Consider the following 18,917-nt stretch of genomic DNA (forward strand, 5'->3'; position numbering starts at 1 on the left):
TCATGTAATTGAGATGTAATTACAGGGGAAGCGTACACAGGCGTCGAGGACGTACAGATCACTCGACGCAGAAAACAAAATCCGGATCACTTAGCATGAAATCCTCATCAACCTCGACACACCGAATTTCCTCCTTATCGCCATCGGGGAGTGCATCGTAGCACTCTAGTACCGCTCGAGCGCGTTCAAGTTTGGCGCGAGATTTCTTCTGGAAGTCGAGATCTTTGGGCTTAGGGCAGGAGCGCATGAAGTGGCCGAAGGCACCACAGTTGAAACAGGGTAGAGACGCGCGAGTGTTCTGGGGGGCACTGACAGTGGAGGGAAGGGATGCATTTGGGGCGGGAGTGGTCTGGGGCAGGGGAGTTGTGTTTCGCAAAGCGGAGTTGGTCGTAGTCGAGGCAGAAGAAGCGGAGTTCGGTTTCCAAGTGGGGTTCCAATTCGCACGATGCTTCGAATTAATAGTGGCGTCGCTCTCACGCAGTCTATGGTCCATAAGAATGGCAGCACTCTTCCATTCGGCAAAGGTAGTCATCTCCCTGTGCGTGCGACCGATTTCGGTGAGGATCCGCTCGTTGAGAGCCTGCTTGAAACATTGTATTAGCGACTCGTCATTGAACTTTGAGCGAAAAGCCAAATCATCAAAAATAATGATGAACTCTTGAGCGGGGAGAGAGTCTTGCTTGATAGACATAATCTCCCGGCCTGCGCGCTGCTGGATGTAATGGTGGAGGAAGGAATCCCTCACGCGCTGTTCAAAATCGGCCCAGGTAGTAACGACGTATGCCCCGGTGTCCATCTGATCGATAATTTGATTGCGCCAGATGGCAGGGGCACCCGTTTTGAAAGAACTTAGTGCAGTGCGGACTTTAGCCTCATCGTTTTTGTAGGCATCCGGATCCGAGTGAAAGAAGTTACGCCAGGACGCCAAAAGGTCTTCGACAGCACCAGAGGAACCGTCGAACGCACCCGGAAAAGGGACTTTGTAGCTGCGGGAGTCGTGACGACACGATGGTTGAGGAGGGGGGTGTACAGGTGCAGGTGCGACCGTTTGGAGTTGTGGTAACGCGAGAAAAGAGCGGAACATTGTTTCGGTTTGAATGCGTGAGAGTTCCAATATGTCTTTCATTGATTCCCTGCTCGCTTCTTGATTGGCTTTGATGAGTGCAATGATAGCGGGGTCGACACGCGAGTGCGGGTCGCGGGTACGGCCACGTTCACCTGTTCTGGCGGATTGAGCGTCGCCAGAATCATCGTCATCGCTGCGGCGTGGGGAGACAGATTTTGATTTACCCTTAGCTTTAGGGCCCGGCATCGCAGAAAGAATATAAGGATACCAAGAAGAAAGAGAATAAGACGTGTAGGGGAGGAAACAAGAGAAAAAAATAACAGAGGAGTCGAGTATATGCGCGAAAACAGTGTAAGAAACGGAATATATGCGCTTTTAATTTTGGAATTCAAGTTCGGGGAGGCTGTCAGGGGTGGAAGGACGAGAGGGGAACAGAATATCTGCTTGTTCGCGAAGACGATTCTCGAAATCAGAGAGCAGAGCGGGATCCAAGGACAGAGACGAGCAGAGATGTTCAAAGTCTAGGCACAGTGCGTTATGGCGTTCCTGAAGTTCAAGGATCTGGTCAGCACGGGCTAGAAGACAGCGGCGTTGGTTCTCAGCGGCAGTCAAGAGCTCGGTTGTACGAGAGATTTCAGCTTTGCAATCAATTACTGCAAGAGTGAGGTCACGAAGCACGTTGAAAGATTCGCCTTTGTCAGAAGCAAAACGAAGAATATCTTCGTGTGCTAAAAGATCGCCTTGCAGGGAAAAGAGGCGCCAGGCGAGACGGTCGCAGATGTCGGTGCAAGATGCAATGTCACGTTGGAGAGACGAGGGGAAAGGGGTGCAAGTTAAGGTAGACAGTTTGGCGAGTGGGGGGAAAGTAGAGAAAAGGGGTTTTGGTTTGTTGTTTAGTTCCTTCTTGATGTTAGGAGGAGACCCTACGGACGACGGAGAACGAGAAACGAGAACGAAACGTGTTGATGGGTGAGTGAACAAAGAAGGAACTGGTGTCTATGTAGCTACTGAGTCCGACTAAGTAGCTACGGGCGTGTGACTCAAGCACGTGTGTGTGTCTACTGTTAGAGTAGGGGAACTACTCTAACAACTTCGCGGGTAAAACAAGCACTAATATTGGACAACGTGGCTAAAGCAATATCTCACAATCCTAATCTGACCTCCATTGATGTATGCACCATTCGACAATATGGGCACATGGCCGATAAATCTCAAAGCTTCCATCAGCTTTTTAAGTATTATCCCACTTCTGCTTCGCCTCTGCGCCTCCGAAATTTGCGCCTGCAAGCCTGTCTCACGCGTTTTGACGAGATAACAATGCCACACCTTGTACACTTAACCTCCTTGATCCTGCTCGACGTGGATGATCCTTTCAGCGGCAATCACTTGGTGGAGACAGGTCAACACTCCAATCCAGACGTTTTGGCTCTATTCAAAGAGAGAAAACGCTATGGATCGTGTACAAAAGACATATGGAACGCATTGACCGCCGCTCGGGTCCGTTTAGAGAAAATTGTTATCGATAATATACCCCAATCTTTCCTCGATTATCTCTTGTCATACTCGGGGCTAAAAAAATTGTGCTTGATTTATCCTGGCTCAGTGCATAGTGACTTTTCCGATGGGAAAGCTTCCGACGCCATGGCTGCTCTCCTTTTTGAACAATCGCTGAGCAACCACGCCAGGTCGCTGGAAAATCTCAATATATACGCGGCCTGGGAAGGTCTTTGGTGTTTTGGGGGCCATAACCGTAATGCCATCTCAAATCTTACAAAACTGAAGAATCTTGGTATGAGTGTTAGATCATCGGACTTGTGGAATTACCGCGATAAAAGAAAGGACAAGAACTCTCTTCCCAAACGAGATCCTATAGTGAGTGCTTTGGGGTCATGATCAAATAATATAATTATTTACTACCCTTTGACATTATAGCACGATCTCTTAGACATGACGGCACACTATATGCCAGATATTACAACTATTCGGATAAATCCGGCCAGAAGGCGTCGAACTGGACCTAAGCTAATAAGACCTAAATCCCGATCTGGCGAAAAAATCAAAGACAGTGTGGAGAATTATGAACCTCCTCCCGGTTGCAGGCATATCCGAGCAATGAACATTGACTCTGGGGTTACCATATATGTTGGGGGGACGCATTCAACCGTTTAACAGTGACAAGAACTTTGCAAAAAGGGATGATGACCAAGCTCAAGAATCTGGCATCCTGATGTATGTTGCCAGAATTACGAACGATTAAAGGGCAGTGATTCTAAGTACTGGTGGTGGAGCGATCCTTTTGATTGGGTGTGAGTTATGTATTCTGATAGCACATTGTCGAGAAATGCAGAATCATAAAAGCGCCTGTCTAGAACTGGTTGATGGTCTTTTGAAATAAATTCTTGGTCATTTCAGACACTTGACATGGATGAAAATATTCCACGTTGAATCTAATAATACAATTGGTGTCCATATATACAGTCCGAATACTAATATTACAACTTGAACATGTCAGTCTAGGTAGAAACATACTATCCATCATCGTATCCATTCAATTTGTGCCCTTGTACGCCATGAAGGCTGCTCAAACTCAAAATCTTCAGGATATACAGATGTGAAGAGATCCATGGTCGTACTGCGCCTGCTTGAATTGGAGCCAGTAACACTACCTGTTGCCTTCAATCGCCTTCGATTTTGGAATATCAAAAGCATCACTCGATTGGCGAAAATGGAATGGAGGATACGCTGTGCAGGTATAAAAATGATTCTGTAATGCACCTGTGCCGAGGAATCGATCAAGGATGAGCTTATATGTACCCAAGAGAAGTTGAAACAGCGCTTACGGGTGCACTGAGGACTACTATCGCATTAATTAGGCTTAGCCCTGCAAGTCAAAATATGATGTCAGTCATTGCAAGTATGGTATGTATAGGCTGCTTACCAGCCATGCATACACAAAAAACTATCCCGTTTTTGTACAATTGGCCTACCCACTGTGGGGAAAATTCGGTCACTAACATTTTTTGCACGAAGAGTTAGAATTACTTTCTCAAAGCCCATGAGATCCGTACTTACTGTGATAGTTCGCCCTAATCAAGGTCAGGACAACAATGGCTGCAGCACCAGATCAGAAGTAAACTTAGGAGTGCAAGGAACTGCACATACCAGTTTCTCCGATAGTGACAATTAAAAACAGAACAAACATGCCTAGGCGGTCATTTTTGTCGTATGTGATGGATGCCAATGTACATTTAAAGTCTTCTGGTAGGAAAGGGACCCCAGGTATTGAGAAATCCCGAGTCTTAACGTGATATAGGTAGGTTTTCCAACTTGTGACGGCTAGCATTGAACCAAAGAGAATCTTCAAATTTGGTTGTGGGTAATTATTTCGGCATATTCATGTTGAATACCACTTACGGTGACAATCGGTGTTAAGATATATAATATGAGACGGCGGCGGCCCCATATCGCATATGTTCGAAGGATAATGACGGCTGTAAAACCAAAATTCATATTTAATGAGACCATTGACTGTCATCTTTTTGCAGAGAAAATGCTCGGTACTTTGGGAAGTTATCAGGCCAACCGTAATAAGCCCTTGTAATGCATGTTAGATAATGGTCGAGGAAGAGAATATACGAATGACAGACTAACAAAATGCTGTCGGGAAATTGAATTTACACTCCTGGTTCATATGGTACGAAATTTAATGTGCGTTTTGTTTGAACTACCATATGACATACCTTGGCTGACAATGGCCCTGCTAGAACCGCTGAACATGTATAACAATTAGCGCAAAGCAATAAAATACCAAAAAATTATGCTCACGACGCAAGAAGATAACCAAATCGAATAACGGCAAGTATCGATTAACATAGAATAAAAGCACCCCAAAAGATAGTTCACATGTCCAAACGTCACTGATCTACAGAAAAGTCATCATCAGGCTTGACTTACATACAGTGTCACTCCAGAACATGACGAAAATACCTCTATTTCTAGAGTACTGAAATAATCGCAAAACTAGTAAGCATACCACAGACGTCAGCCGCACCGAATGCCCAAGGTTGTATGAAAAGAAATCATGAGCGCAATCAAAATGGACAAGTTCACGGAAGAGAAAAATGGCCTACCATCAATGTATAGCTGACAAACCATATGTTTGTGGTGGTCCTCGCAGGGATAAGGGATGAAAGCAAATTGAAAAAGTTGGAGGAGAAACCGGTGGATACGGGTGCCGTGTGAGACATGACTTCAATTGCTTTGATGACTTCAACGGTTTTAGCCGAGTCGACGTCCCAGTCCAAATTTTGGAAAGGGCGTCTGCAACTGATAAAACTCTCAACGCAAGTGGTAGGACGGGGAGTTGGGTATACCGTATCTCTTGTGCTCGAAAGCTTTTGAGTTTTCCTCGATTCCACCCTGGAGACAGGGTTGAATAAGTCCGGGAATGCCATACTTCCGGGACGGCTGTCTCCAGGCACTCGGAATGCAACGAAGTGAGCGTCAGGCCGTTGAACTTTTAAGTGTTTAAACATAAGGCATTCAAGGCCGTTATATTTTTTAACCATACTCTGATTATCATTTTGATAAGCTTCAGAGTCATAACTTCTAATAAACCAATATAGCTATCGTTTCAGTGACGTGAATTTGCGCACATCCTGCGAGCCGGTGTGGTTAAGTTACCCTGAAGCTACTTACCATAACTTGCCTGTCGCCGGTCACCTGTGTGGCTATCTCGGACACCTAAGTATAACCTAAGATATCTTTGCCTAGCAAATGTAAGCACTATTACTAAGAATCAGATATCTTTCTTACTGGTGGACGGAAAAACTTAAGGCACCTTCATCGTACGAAATCAAGGGGAAAGAAGGGGAAAGGAGAGTGAAAAGATATCAATCGAAGCTTTTGCCCAGAACGACGCTGACGGTTGACTTTGGCTTACATCTTCCGATGCCAGGAGGCAAGAGCGGCTCGGGCGACGTGTTTCATAGAACACACCATGAATGCACTGTGTGGTCATGATCTAAAACATGATTCACAAGGTACAAGTGTACTGTTTCGATAATAAGCGCTCAGTACAAACAAAATACCAAGAACGAATATCATCAGAGCGTTTTACGAAATACGTGTATTTCCGCTGGATTTTAATTGTAGTACGAGGCAATAACGAAAACGGGCAAATTGCAGCCGTGTAGTAATCCCGGGTTGACTGAAGCTTGAAGCTTGAAGGTTTTAGCTTGTGGGAGATTGGTATGATGTTACAGGAGGTTACGCGTCACACCAAAGGAGCCGGGTTGACTTCAGGGCACAATTCTTATTGGATACATTTGTGGACGGCGTGCCTAAGCTCAAGACGCACCCATAACAGTGACAAGCGGCAGCCGCTGATCGAGAAAGACGGTGCTTTGACGGACATTCAAAGTTTTATGTTCAGTTTTAACTTTTAAACTCAAAAAGGGTTTTGACACCCTGGCCACACCATCCTCACTATCCCGCTTCCACGTCATATTATATCAAACAATCGACTTAATACATGCAACTACTGCAATACGCTGTGGAACGCACATTAAACTATCGTTTGCTTTTAATCTGCTAGCCTATCCAGTGTCCCTGACCAGCCCAAATGGTCTGATCGATTAAAAACTTGTCCAAAGCAGACAATCTTTCGAAGGTTGTCAGCCAAGGCTCGCCAGTAAAGTTCTTTAAGTTGCTAGTGTTTCTCCAAAAAATTTGCCCATTGATATGATGACCCAGCTCCAGTTCATTATTAGATTCTTTCAATATCTCACGCACTTTTTTGCATTGGTCAAGGTCTTTTGCCTCAGGAAGCAAGCGTCACAATCGCAACCCACGTCGATTTATGAGTCATCTGATGTGACTGGTCCAATGGAGCAGGTGCTTTCTCTTCCTTGCCTGCATTATGTGTTTCTCTGACTAGTCCTACTGGACAGGGGGCCCTGGAGGCCCGAAGTCAAAATAGAAGTAAGCCTACGTCGTGGTATTTGACAATTTTTGCCATTTACTTGAAATAGGTATCGTTGAAGCATCAGAATATGTACAGCCAGCTCCTCGTGGTAAAGGGGTGTACTTTCTTTCGACTTCAACAATTGCAGAAGAGGACTCTCCTGTCATTCTACCGTGGCGAGTAGACTCGAATCTGTCGAACGGTAAGAGACGCACTTCGACTAATGAATGCGAAGCAGCGCTCATTCCTTGTGATGACCCGCTATGGCATGTAGACAAGGATTGCAACGAGACTCAAGAACATTCTTCCCAGGACATTTCTTCTTTTGCTAAAAGCATCTATGACGACTCGTCGCTATGCGGCCTTTCTTTCATGCTTGACTCCGAAGGTGAAAGCTACGAGATAGACGACAACAGCTATGAGATTTTACCGGCCGGCTTACCAGAAGTTTCCTTAAACGACGACTCGCCTTCCCACTGGGCGGAACCAGTTGGTTCAATTTGGAAAAACGAAGTTGCCACCGCGATGAATGCTTTCAGGTCGTGCCGCGTGGATCACGATGATATCGTCACCTTCCGGGATCGTGATGAAATTGAGGTCGCACAATCATTTGTTGGCGGATCGAAGGAAACAGATCGACTCGAGGAAATAAAAAATTGGCGAAACGACTTCATCGCAACGGATGAAATCAACACATCTTCTTCCGCTGCGGATTCAATTACCTTTTGCTTTCGTTTTCCTTGAACACCCTTTTTCCTTTGATTTTGCTGTGTGAACTGCACTGCGTTCGTTCTTCTGGTTATCTTCATAATCGTTTAAAGCGTTTCCTGGTGGTACTATCTTCTTGTTTAATGCTATCTGTCGCTATCAAATTTTGTCACCACCGATAGCACTCACTTAGATACAGTTCACCAAGTCTTGTGGATATCTGGACTCTGGCCTCGCGTCGATCATTTGAGTTTATCACACGAAAGGTTCCAGAACAAGATAATGAGCGAATAGTCGATCGAGTACAAAATGAGGTCGTCATGGCTGTTACTCGTAACAACGCTTGATCAACTCTTCTGTCTGTTTTATACAGACTCGAGATATTTCGACCATCTTCACTATCCTTCACTATCCACCATGCAGCGGCCCAGCGTTGAGATTCAGGCCGTTATCAAAATGGCCCATTCATCGGCCTCACCCGACATCCAAAAGGCTGCTATCAATAAATACTTCACGTCCGACGCTGGTCTCCGTCATCCTCTTTATAATGTTAAACCTGGTTTTCTGTCTCGGGAAGGAGTTTTGGGAATCTATCAGTGCGTTTTCTATTAGGCGGGGCACAGAATTTTGGCATATTGATCGTACATGCAACTACAGGTGGGAGAGAGCACTCGCCCCAAAGATAGACGTTGATATTCGGGATGTTGGCAAGTTCGACCATTTCACCTCGGTTGGATCTTTCATCTAACGTCAGACGTTCAAAGTTTTCGACAGACTTCGTGGCATGGTCTACGTAGATCTCTCTCTGTTATTGCATGTTCGCCTTTCCCCTTTCAAACCTGTGCCTTTTCGGTGAGTGCTATGCAGTGCAGAAGCCGTGTCTGAAACTGACAATCCTGAACAGGACGATGTCACGCTATACTCTCCGCATGATAGACGGTCTTCACTATATATGTATGCAAGAAGATTTTGCCCACCCAGACGTGAGCCTCATACACCTGTTTTTGGGGAGTCTCGCTGAAGAACATGACAGGATATGGCTGCTCTTATCCTTCCACCTTTCACTCCCATGATCAAATCGCTTTTGTCGCTCAACACCATGGTGTCCATTGTTTGGGGGAAGTGGGCCCAGGTATTCGGGGTTTGGCGAGCACCTTTAGGCGTGGACCACGTCCCAAGCCAAGATATAGCCACCATACCCGCTAGACGCCGCTCAGGCGAAAGCAGACTACGACAGAAAGAGAGACGAGAGCATAACAGGTCCATAAGGCGAACGCCTCCGTTGACACCGCCCGAACTTGAAGATAGTACCTTCGTTGGCGACGACAGCTATAACGCAGATTTTGACATTTTCGAGAGAGAACCGTTTATCATCGAGCCAGAGGAGGGGATCGCCAATTGGTTCAGACCACCGGAGACGGTACTGGATCGACCTTTGCTAAGAACGAACGGCAAGAGATTCAGCGACGATTTGCGAAGCATGACTGCATTTGCATCGTTTGTAGTACCACCAGAAGACACTCCAGGATCTCCAAAGAAATAGGCCAGATTTTCAGGCACTTTTCAATCCCTTCATTACGACTTTTTACGCATAACGAGCAGCTCGTCAAACAAACTAGAAGATAGACTTAATATGTTGTATGTCCAAATTAATATAATTATGTTTTGTAGAAAAAACTGCACCTCAGGTCCGACCAGGTTCCGACTCCCAAAACAACCATTTCGGACAACGTTGCTTCGGCACACGCACCCAAATAGTCTAAAAAAGCCAAAGTATTGAGATTCGCAATGCGTCTTCAAGCAAAATCCCATGTTTTGATGGTCGAGTCGAAGGAAACTGGTTTAGAATGTTTTTTATGTCTAGCATGTCGACCAAAATCATCATCAGAACCCTCGTCCGACGATGAGTAATCGTCAGTAAAATGGCGGGCGCCAGAGACAGATACTAGCTTAGATTGGAAGGGATGGAAAGCTACTGAGCCAACCGTATCTAGAGCGTGGGTTGAGCTTTGTCAATGATACTATCCAACGAATAGAAGGGATGAACCAACCTTTATGTGCTTTGAACGTCAAGCATGGTCCATCCACTTGTATACTTTGTGAATGGGAGTCGGATAAGTCATCAGTACTTGTCCCATCGCCTAGATCAAATACGGATATGTTTCCGGCCTGAAAGGTCGAAGTTGAATATGAAGTATCGTAATTAAGGGTTTAATAACCAACCTGATCACCTATGCTGAGTTTGCGTCCAGCTGGGTCAATGTCAAAACGTATTCTTTGATTTGTTCGGGATTGGTGAACATTCGGCAATGACGTAGAAGCTCGAAATATTTTCATCGGGGCGTGTACATTGGATCGAATATCCCAGCTATATACTAAACCACTGCCTTTTCCGCGATATGACGCATACATGATATTAGGCTGCATCGGATTGAATTGTAGCTATTAAAAATGGATAAGCTTTGTCACGAAGGTGAAGAAAAAAAATCAACCTGTGTAACGCCCGCTTGTGGCCCTCCTCCGATGAACATTACAGGCTCGGAGCTCACATCACTGAACAATGCAATATTATTCTCCGTCGGTGAAAAGCTCCCAGCAGCATAGAAACATTCTTCGGGGCTGTATGAGGGACAAAAAGCAAGAGACGATATGATTCCTGCGGTATTCATTGAGATGAAAAGCATCACGTTCTTCGGGAGTAAAAAATACCTTTCAGACCATCTTTGCTTTTCTTTGAAGGAGTTGTATGGATCCGGGTGCCCTCTCCAGGTCGGGAGAGGTCAAACACCTCGATAGCATCTTCGAATCCGCAATACAGTCTATGCAAACGGTTACCGAGGGGGATTTGCACCGAGTTGAAACACGAACTTCTGTGCTGTCAAATTGAAAGAAAGGCTATGTGGGCCTATTTGCCTTTCTCGATGATCAACTATTCTGTAGGATGCACGGAGCTAATTCAGTGACAAGTCAACACAAGAAATGACAGCAAAATAAGGGGAGTGGGCACTTACTCTGCCATCGGATGCATCCAGAAGTTTTACGGGACATTCACGGACAGATGCTACAAAGCAAAATGAGGCTGGATCAAGAGAGGTTGTTGATGGATACCACAGAAAATCTAGAATAGGTGCCGCCTGTTTGAATTGTCGAACAGGTGTAGACGTGCACTGGACTGTCGTAATTTTAGCATTGAGATCAGAGATATAACGTGTAATTTGCCTGTTTGTGTTGAATCATTTTTCGGCGACCTGTGATGTTTTCAGTGAGCATATGTCGACACGGACCTATCAGAAAGTAGCACCTACGACGGATCAAAGAATTGGAAAGTATGATCCTCGCATACTGCAAGGATAAAAGATCCGTCAGGACACCTTGGTGAGATAATAGACTCGTTGAGCACAGCATGTGTTATGCAAGAGGCAAATCCAGTAACCATTTAGCAGATCGAGGGAAATTTCCGCGTGACGAGGCTGTTTCGGATTCAGGGCCAGTGCTGAAGGTAGCACATAATCTGGGGGGTTTTGATGTATCGTATTCCGCTAGTGACCAGTCCTGGTTTGAATTTTCCATGATATATGTTAAGAATGTCGCTTTAATTTTCGTCGCAGGTTGAAGTTAGGAAAGCTCAGTCGCCAAAGTTTCGTGTCTGTCGTGGTTGAAAGCAAGTCGGCAGATCCACGTGATCCACCTTGATCAAGAACCAATTTTTAACTCTGAGGCAAACATCCCACAACAGGCCCCTAAGTTCTTCAAAGTCGGCATTTGTTTTCCTACCACCACCATGGACAAGGAAAAGGTTTTGCATGATACACTTCACCTACTTTTCACACTTAATTAGACTAACTGAGTGAGTTCTACTTAATTTGGGCATAAAAGCTGATAAGAAGCGTATCACAGTCTGGCGGTCCCGAACTTATTGAATGATGGCGGGATTTAAGCCCATTTGTGCAAACGCGCCCCGACATCCCGCCATCACCATCAGATTCTGACTCGATCAAGTGCCTTGCGGTTGTCACCTTTCACTTACCGATTGGCCACGAACAGGCCCGCGCCATTGCCGCAGACGAGCGTCGAGTGACTCGAACGTGCCCTATTAATAATTCTGTCTCTATTTAAGCGCGTTCTTCACCATCGTCCAACTATCAACCTTCATCTCACCTCAGATATGGCTCCCAAAGTCAACAAACGGGCAAAAATTTCTGCTAAATCCAAACCATCCGTTGCTGGTCCAATTTCTACTGGATTAGGCCTGCAAGTTGATGCAACTTTCCCAATTAAAAAGTCCAAAGCCTTGCAGTTGCCCCTTGAATTGCTATTGGAAATCGTCACTTACTTCAACGCCTTCCCAAGTGAACCGGTTGGTTTCTACGATAGGCGTTACTTCGACCGTGAAGCTAGCAAATATCTCGAACGGACTGATGCTCTTCGCAGTCTCTCTCAAACATGCAGGCTTTGGAGATATATTTTTCTCCCTTTGCTATGGGAGAGACTTGACGTGCTTGCGACACACTCTGAATCAGGAGCATGGTATCAAGTATTTGGCGAAACGTTGATCAGGAAGTGCTTCCTTGTCACAGAAAACAGGGATATTGCATCGCACGTACGGTAGGTTGAACCCTTCAAAAATAACGTCGTCTTCCATTGACCGTGACTTTCATCTCCAAAGGTCTGTGTCAGTAGTTCTTTCTCGCTATTCAGCTTCCACGGTGCTTCCTGCCTTTGTGCGTGGAATCGAGGCACTGCCGAACTTGAAAACACTCTATATTGCGACTGCCCACGACAAGATGTCAACGGCTCTCAAAACGGCGTTCGACGGGCACGTTTTCTCCCAGATAGAAACCGCCATGCTTCCTACCTACGCCCATAATATCCTGAGATCGTGTCCCGAAGTCAAGAAAGTCGTTTGCGTCGATTTTATGGACGCAAGCAAATTAATCAGTGCAAATGCAAAGTGTTGCAAAAAGGTGGAAGAGATTGAACAGTTCGCGTTTGAGGGGGAGCGACAGATGAGACGTGCGTCATTCTTTAACGGCACAGAATGTAACATTTAATAATTGGCTTCAAATCACCTCAGGTCTGGTAAAGGCAGCACCGAACCTCCGCTCGATTAAATTTCAACGCTCTATTGATGTGGTAAGCCAGCTCCACTATCTTATCTACTCGCCTTATTGATTGCCACAATTCAAGGCGATACTGAAGCCTCTTGCTGCATTGAGAAACCTATCTCATATCACCTTGCAATCTAGTTGTACGACATTTGAAGACGCATTGAATCATAGCTCGGAGATGGCCTGTGTTAAAGCGGCAAAAGACATTCTGAAACAGTCCAAATTTGACGGTCCAAAGTCTCTGGTGCTAGAACACTACTCAAGTATTTATATTAGAACCCACGATCAGAGGATGTGGTCAGAAAGAATTGACTTGTAACTTGGTTAAACGGTCATAAATTTGTTTTTTAAAAAATTAATTCAGCCTCGCATATCAATGGACCTCGGATTTGTTGTGCATTATGAAAGAGAATATAAAATTTCTATCTTTCAGGATTTATCTTCATATGTTGTAATCAATTTCCACTCATATATGTGGCTGTTATGATTTATCACAGGCTAGTTGCAACTTGTACTGGTATGATGGATCGTACGGTTATTCTAAAAATAACATCATCACCTTCACCTTATCCACTTGACGAAGAGGCTGCGGTCAGTATCAATGATCATGCGTTGGAGTCCGCGATTTTGATAAATATGATGCACAGGAAGAAAATCCACATCTTTCATTGAATTAAAGGAATGCCCGAGTTCGCCATCCAGTGCAAGCGGTGTATGAATGTAAGCGTTAAGACGTCATAGCCGACACCGCCCACACCGTCAAAAGGTTGAGTTATATAACATCTGAGCATTGACTGATTTTAATCATGGGCATGATCATCATTAGGGGCTTTTTATATGGCCACGCTCCTCGGCACCATTTAATTTAAAACATTTTTATTGGTACTATAGTTATGAGCATAGATATGCCTATCCGCGAAGTACGAAGTGAGTTGAAAGGAAAGGATTTAGATATGGGGGGCGACGTTTAAGACGATGAAGACAAAATAGCGAGTCATTACGGACGAAGGGGGTATGATAAAAACCATAAATGAAAGGAAAAAGGAAGCCTCTTCCTAAGAGCGTGAAGTGGGGATATATGCACAAGATAGATGGCGATAACAAAAAACGCAGCAAAAAGAAAAAAAAGACAGCGAGAGCTAGCCCGTACGCACACAACGAACGCTCCACACCAATGGTAAAACTCATACACACACGAATATCGTACAAATTCCTTCCCTCCGGCACGACTCAAAGCCTCAGCCCAGGCGGTCGGTTGGCGGTGTTTCCAAGAGCCCTGGTTGTCATGTCGTTGCTCGCCCTGCTGCGAATGCGGGGACCTGCGGGGCCGCCCAGGGGCGAACGTACGGAATTCGGCCGGGGTACTTGCTGCTGCCCCTGCTGAGCTGAAGTTGTGGAATGTGTAGCAGGAACAGTGGCAAAGCGCGAAGGAGTGGGCTGCATTGGATTCGATGCTACGCGTTTGGGAGCATGTGGCTGAGGCTGAGGCTGAGGCTGAGGTTGCGATTGCGATCGTGTCTGCGACTGACTTCGGGATTGAGGTTGGGAATCCACTGTCGGTGGCTTGGATGGCGTCGAAGGCCGTGACATATTCTCAGGAGGGATGCTGGGCAGTCGACGTCCCTGCCTTGACGGGGTCCCTTCCCTTGAGGGAGCCGTGCTGGTTGAATGCGACCTGGAGACCGGAAGGGCAGGAGATTGTGCCCTGGCGTATGGCGGGGGCGCTGTCATGCGTAAGGGGCGGCCGCGTTCAGAACTGTTCGGAAGAGATGCAGCCGGCTCAGGTGCTGACTCCGTTCGACCTGCCGGCTTATCCTCTTCCCTCATTGGAGATGGAGAGCGAGGAAGGTCCGGAGGCGTCGGTGGCCGAGACTCCGAAAATGAAGTGAAGGATGGAGGGTCAAGACCTGGCGGAGGAACGGAGGAGGAACGTTTCGTATTGCGGGTGAGCGTTTCATCAGTGCCAGACGTGGGACTGAGCAACGATATTGGACGGGCTGCATGTCTTGGCGATGGCACCTGTAACAATGGCGTTTTCAGCCGTGCAGACTTTGGTTGCATCCGTCGACCATTGATGTCCAACCTAGGCGAGTCTGGAAAGATACCATACCACTCAAGGAAACTCAATGTAGCTGAGGCCGAGTAAATGTTGACAGGTGATGGTGATATTTCTCCAGCATTGTTGGGGGCGATGGAAGACGTCTGCAAATGTAGCGGCGTGTTGAGGGTACCATTTGTGCTACTGGTAGAGGGCGGAGAGAGAGCGGAGGAATGGGGAATTGGACGAATATGGTGTGGAATCCCGCCAGAATCAAGAATTTTGGATAGCTGCTGTTGTATTTCGGTCGAAAAGTCTTCGTTGGAGTTTTCGAAGAGGGCAGCAAGAGAAATAGGACGCATGCCGGTTTTCTTACCGATGCTTTTCCAGGTATCACGCCTAGCCAGCGATCCCTGGCTGGATGTGGGTGTCGTGATGAGATGGGCAGCTTTGTCCGTCGGGGTTGAAGGTGAATCATCGGAGTCGTCAAAGCGTAGCTTGTTAGGCTCGACCCCAGCCCTGAATTTCTCAATTTCCTCCGCTAGCCAGGCGAGCTGGTCGACATCCTCGGGAAAATCCCCCTCATCTCCGTCTGTTTCCTCCCAAGAATCAGGGTCATTGAAGATCCTTTCTGCAATGGCGCTTCCTGGTATGCTGCTGAGTGAGCCGCTTCCAAAGGGTGAAGGTGACAATACGGGAGAGTCCAGAACGTCGAGGTCGGGGTAGTTGAATCGTCCTCTCAACATGATTGTAAAGATAAGAATCTGAATGAAGGGATGTCGGTACTACAGTTCCAGACTGTCGACGGTGAATGGTACCGGTCAGTAGAAAAGAGTAAGAGACTGATAAACTACCAGAAAACGGTATTGAAGCGAGGGTAGAAGTATTGGATTAAGCAAAGAGGATAAGTAATGCTTGTGTGGTAACAACGTTTGGCACAGCCGCAAACTGATGCCGGTGAAACTCGTTTGTCAGACCCTTTAATTGCCTTGTATGGGTCGGATCCATTGGGCGCTTTCCATCAGCTTCCTTACCCGCTTCTCCTGGCTTCTCTAACGCGATCACAATGCCTAAAAATATATCTGGCACGTTTGTCTCCACACTGATATTCACATCCTTCAGATTGCCGGATGGTAGCATTGAATCATAGTTTTTGCTAGGTGGTGTGATCAAAGTAAACGCACTAGTACAACTTGAAGGGCCCATTGATTACACCACTAGTTGATTACTATCTTTCTCACTTCCAAGTTGAGTGATTATAATTACGACGGAGTCGGACGTCCGGACCTCATTGAAACATGCGCAAAAGGTCCCGCTCCCGCTATGGATTGACGCAGGATTGACGTGTACTGCGTGTACCTAGCTCGGTGTCCATCGTCGCTAGAAAATAATCACAAAAATGTGATTGCTTGTTATGAGACACATCCCCTGCGGCACTTTCTATGTAAAGCTTGATGTTGGTGCGTTCTCCCTTGCTCAACTCCACGCAATGTTCTGATAAAACAAACGCAGTACATTTTTGACAACCTTGTGTGTGCTCGCCAGTTTTTGTCATCCTGCCGAACCGCTTTCGTGATAGAAATGATACTACCCGAACACACCGCATAGAGACAGCATTTCCACTTCATGATGTCAGCTCCAATGTGATTTATGACTAATACATCGCAGCGGCCAGATCGACAATCCCTTTTATTTTGCTACGTATTTTTAGAATAGCACAGGATGGTTGCAGGACCTAATTCACATGAGCGTCAGTTGTACAATTTCTACAGCCTCGAATCCAGTTCTGGACTTGGCATGAAAATGCTTTTTTGGCAGGTTTACATTTCTTATGTTACTCTCCAATTTTTAGTTCTTTCATCATATCGTTGCCATCACTATTCCATCTCGTGAGTTGGAAAATGGAGTTTGAATGTGGGGTAATTATATTGTCGATATATGGGTGTAAGCAATGTTGGACATGTTCCGTCGCCTGTGCCAGTAATTATGCACGTCGGTGTCTTCCTTTCGCTGTCGTCAATTACACTTACTGTAATGATATATCCGCGTTGAGCACATCGAGCTGCGCAACATGACTGCCAAACCTCTAGATCAATTTCAGAGATACAATCACACTCGACGTCAATATCGATCATTTCCATAGTAGCAATCCTGGGGTTAAAAGATACATTGGGGATATGGATGTGTAGAGCATGTCTCAGTGGACATAGAGGCGACCTCGGAAGTGTGAAGGGACATTCAATGGGCAACGATTCGGTGGCAAGGCACGAGGCAGTTCTGTGCAGAGACAAAGGTCTTTTCGGCCAGAAGTTCTCAACATCCACCGGTAGTGCTGCAACAGAGATACCACCAGAAGAGTTCCTGTACCTCAGGTGCGCTTCACCATTCAAAGCCATCTCATGTTATCTCCAAGCCGTAGCAAATCTTGAATGAATAGGGGTTCTGTATACGAATGGTTGAACGACAGTAGTGAAGTGTTGCTTGTCGACGAGGAGGCAGTAGGCGTTATAGACCAGTCGGATTAAGGAGATTAAGCAGCGTTAGGCGGTTCCTTTGGTGCTCGAGCAGGGCCGCAAAGGGTATCCTTACACGTCAGCAAGGTTGGGGCTGTTGAAAACGACTGCTCGCGACGGCAGGCCAAGCAGGTTAGCATCACTACGAATCTATTTCAGCGTTGAATACGATAGGTGATTAAGCGGGGCGTCGAGAGCGAGACGAAGGTGATTGTGCGGAATCTCGGGAGTGTGATGTTACAGCTTGAGCATGCATTGAAACATGACTTGAATTTCCATGAAAAAAGTCCAATCACTGCAATCACTCGGCAAGCTGTTCCGTCTGGAAAACGCCGAATATTCTCACGTAGAGAGATCCAAAGATCATTGACGACATTCGTGGCGCGTTCGTTTGCGCTTCACCTGTGAGCTCCAATATTTCACAAGTCATTTATTGTTGCTACTACAGAGTTTTGATTTGGTAATATTAAGGGCATTACCAAACTTTAAAGGGACGCCAAAACAGACTGGGCGCTCGTGACGGTGACGTTGGGTGGCGCCTCCTCGACAGCAACGGAAACAACTTTGTCTCCTTCAGTAACAATGGCAAAGCGCTGAAAAAAATGACATGGTACAATTAAACACCCGTATCCTCTGAATGAAGCAATGAAACTTACTTTTGAGCGTATTCCCCCCAACAAACCAGACGCATCAAAGGCAAGACCGACAGAGCTGACGAACGAAGCTTTATCATCGGCAATAAAATGAATAGCTGTTGGTTTAACGATTAGGTACGAGTCAAATAGAATAATGAGACGCTTCTCACGAGTTCCGTTGGGTGCTAGTTTCTCCTTCCACGCTCTAATCGCTTGAAGTTAGCAAAGGTTTTCGTCAGCCAATCAATTCAACACACTTGGTCACAAAGGTGTCGTTGACGCCAAAGATGTATATGGCATTTACACCTTTTGCCTTGAACTCTTCGTAGCTTTCGATGAATGGGGGAATGTGTCCATTGCATGGGGTTGTGAAGGCTCCAGGCACTCCAATCTACAGTACCATTCCTTTAGCGATCGTGGTTTCCCATTTGTATTCGGGTCCAGGGTACTTAGGACTTACGAGAACATTCTTTCCGGTGAGAACTAAAGGCACTGTCTGGTCAGGGGCATCCTCTTTGATCTCGGTTTTTGGAATGGTGTCTCCAGGGTTGATTTGAGCATGCGCAAGTAGAGAGGCGACAAAACTGTGCGCAGCTTCTCCAGCAGATGCAATAATAGAGGACATGATGATAATGGGTAGGGATATGGGAAGGCTGAGCTCTGCACCCCAGGCTTGGGGCCTCTTTAAATCACTCAGAGAAGAAGGCGTAATCGGTGGCTATACTCGCGATTTAAAGATAACTCGGTGATTGCCACCTAACTTTGTTGATGAGGCTCCTGCATACCATGCTGGAAAGACAAAGAAGTCTCGAGAACCACGCTTGAGCTCTGAACCTCCGAATGTACAATGGCTTGTATATCTCAAGCGTGCTGCAATGTTTGGC

At 46.1% G+C, this 18,917-nt stretch overlaps 8 protein-coding genes across 8 annotated transcripts; 4 read left to right on the forward strand and 4 right to left on the reverse strand.

Annotated features, from left to right (window-relative positions):
• Positions 1 to 1,441: 1,441 nt before the first annotated feature.
• Positions 1,442 to 2,290, reverse strand: JR316_0012456 (uncharacterized protein; the record flags this gene model as incomplete). Its single annotated transcript, XM_047898081.1, has 2 exons — positions 1,442 to 1,989; positions 2,227 to 2,290. 2 exons carry the CDS (start codon positions 2,288 to 2,290, stop codon positions 1,442 to 1,444), a joined length of 612 nt encoding a protein of 203 aa, XP_047742970.1.
• A 93-nt stretch (positions 2,291 to 2,383) lies between these two features.
• Positions 2,384 to 3,235, forward strand: JR316_0012457 (uncharacterized protein; the record flags this gene model as incomplete). Its single annotated transcript, XM_047898082.1, has 2 exons — positions 2,384 to 2,938; positions 2,999 to 3,235. 2 exons carry the CDS (start codon positions 2,384 to 2,386, stop codon positions 3,233 to 3,235), a joined length of 792 nt encoding a protein of 263 aa, XP_047742971.1.
• Positions 3,236 to 3,601: 366 nt separating this feature from the next.
• JR316_0012458 (uncharacterized protein) lies at positions 3,602 to 5,601 on the reverse strand (the record flags this gene model as incomplete). Its single annotated transcript, XM_047898083.1, has 12 exons — positions 3,602 to 3,841; positions 3,907 to 3,947; positions 4,005 to 4,076; positions 4,139 to 4,177; positions 4,229 to 4,424; positions 4,481 to 4,557; positions 4,628 to 4,660; positions 4,718 to 4,748; positions 4,807 to 4,835; positions 4,892 to 4,988; positions 5,054 to 5,086; positions 5,197 to 5,601. The coding sequence occupies 12 exons, from the start codon at positions 5,599 to 5,601 to the stop codon at positions 3,602 to 3,604; spliced, it is 1,293 nt and encodes a 430-aa protein (XP_047742972.1).
• Positions 5,602 to 6,952: 1,351 nt separating this feature from the next.
• On the forward strand, positions 6,953 to 7,775 carry JR316_0012459 (uncharacterized protein; the record flags this gene model as incomplete). Its single annotated transcript, XM_047898084.1, has 3 exons — positions 6,953 to 6,961; positions 7,018 to 7,048; positions 7,099 to 7,775. The coding sequence occupies 3 exons, from the start codon at positions 6,953 to 6,955 to the stop codon at positions 7,773 to 7,775; spliced, it is 717 nt and encodes a 238-aa protein (XP_047742973.1).
• Positions 7,776 to 8,156: 381 nt separating this feature from the next.
• On the forward strand, positions 8,157 to 9,282 carry JR316_0012460 (uncharacterized protein; the record flags this gene model as incomplete). Its single annotated transcript, XM_047898085.1, has 5 exons — positions 8,157 to 8,335; positions 8,397 to 8,442; positions 8,494 to 8,591; positions 8,644 to 8,722; positions 8,773 to 9,282. The coding sequence occupies 5 exons, from the start codon at positions 8,157 to 8,159 to the stop codon at positions 9,280 to 9,282; spliced, it is 912 nt and encodes a 303-aa protein (XP_047742974.1).
• A 2,622-nt stretch (positions 9,283 to 11,904) lies between these two features.
• On the forward strand, positions 11,905 to 13,166 carry JR316_0012461 (uncharacterized protein; the record flags this gene model as incomplete). The annotated part of the gene is made up of 4 exons (XM_047898086.1): positions 11,905 to 12,344; positions 12,406 to 12,752; positions 12,814 to 12,872; positions 12,927 to 13,166. 4 exons carry the CDS (start codon positions 11,905 to 11,907, stop codon positions 13,164 to 13,166), a joined length of 1,086 nt encoding a protein of 361 aa, XP_047742975.1.
• Positions 13,167 to 14,077: 911 nt separating this feature from the next.
• Positions 14,078 to 15,631, reverse strand: JR316_0012462 (uncharacterized protein; the record flags this gene model as incomplete). Its single annotated transcript, XM_047898087.1, has 1 exon — positions 14,078 to 15,631. The coding sequence occupies one exon, from the start codon at positions 15,629 to 15,631 to the stop codon at positions 14,078 to 14,080; it is 1,554 nt and encodes a 517-aa protein (XP_047742976.1).
• A 2,252-nt stretch (positions 15,632 to 17,883) lies between these two features.
• JR316_0012463 (Peroxisomal membrane associated protein 20) lies at positions 17,884 to 18,821 on the reverse strand (the record flags this gene model as incomplete). The annotated part of the gene is made up of 5 exons (XM_047898088.1): positions 17,884 to 17,991; positions 18,055 to 18,238; positions 18,291 to 18,424; positions 18,494 to 18,751; positions 18,819 to 18,821. The coding sequence occupies 5 exons, from the start codon at positions 18,819 to 18,821 to the stop codon at positions 17,884 to 17,886; spliced, it is 687 nt and encodes a 228-aa protein (XP_047742977.1).
• Between the last annotated feature and the right edge of the window lie 96 nt (positions 18,822 to 18,917).

The sequence above is a fragment of the Psilocybe cubensis genome, chromosome 12 (genome assembly GCF_017499595.1).
Source record: "Psilocybe cubensis strain MGC-MH-2018 chromosome 12, whole genome shotgun sequence".
NCBI classification, from domain to species: domain Eukaryota; kingdom Fungi; phylum Basidiomycota; class Agaricomycetes; order Agaricales; family Agrocybaceae; genus Psilocybe; species Psilocybe cubensis.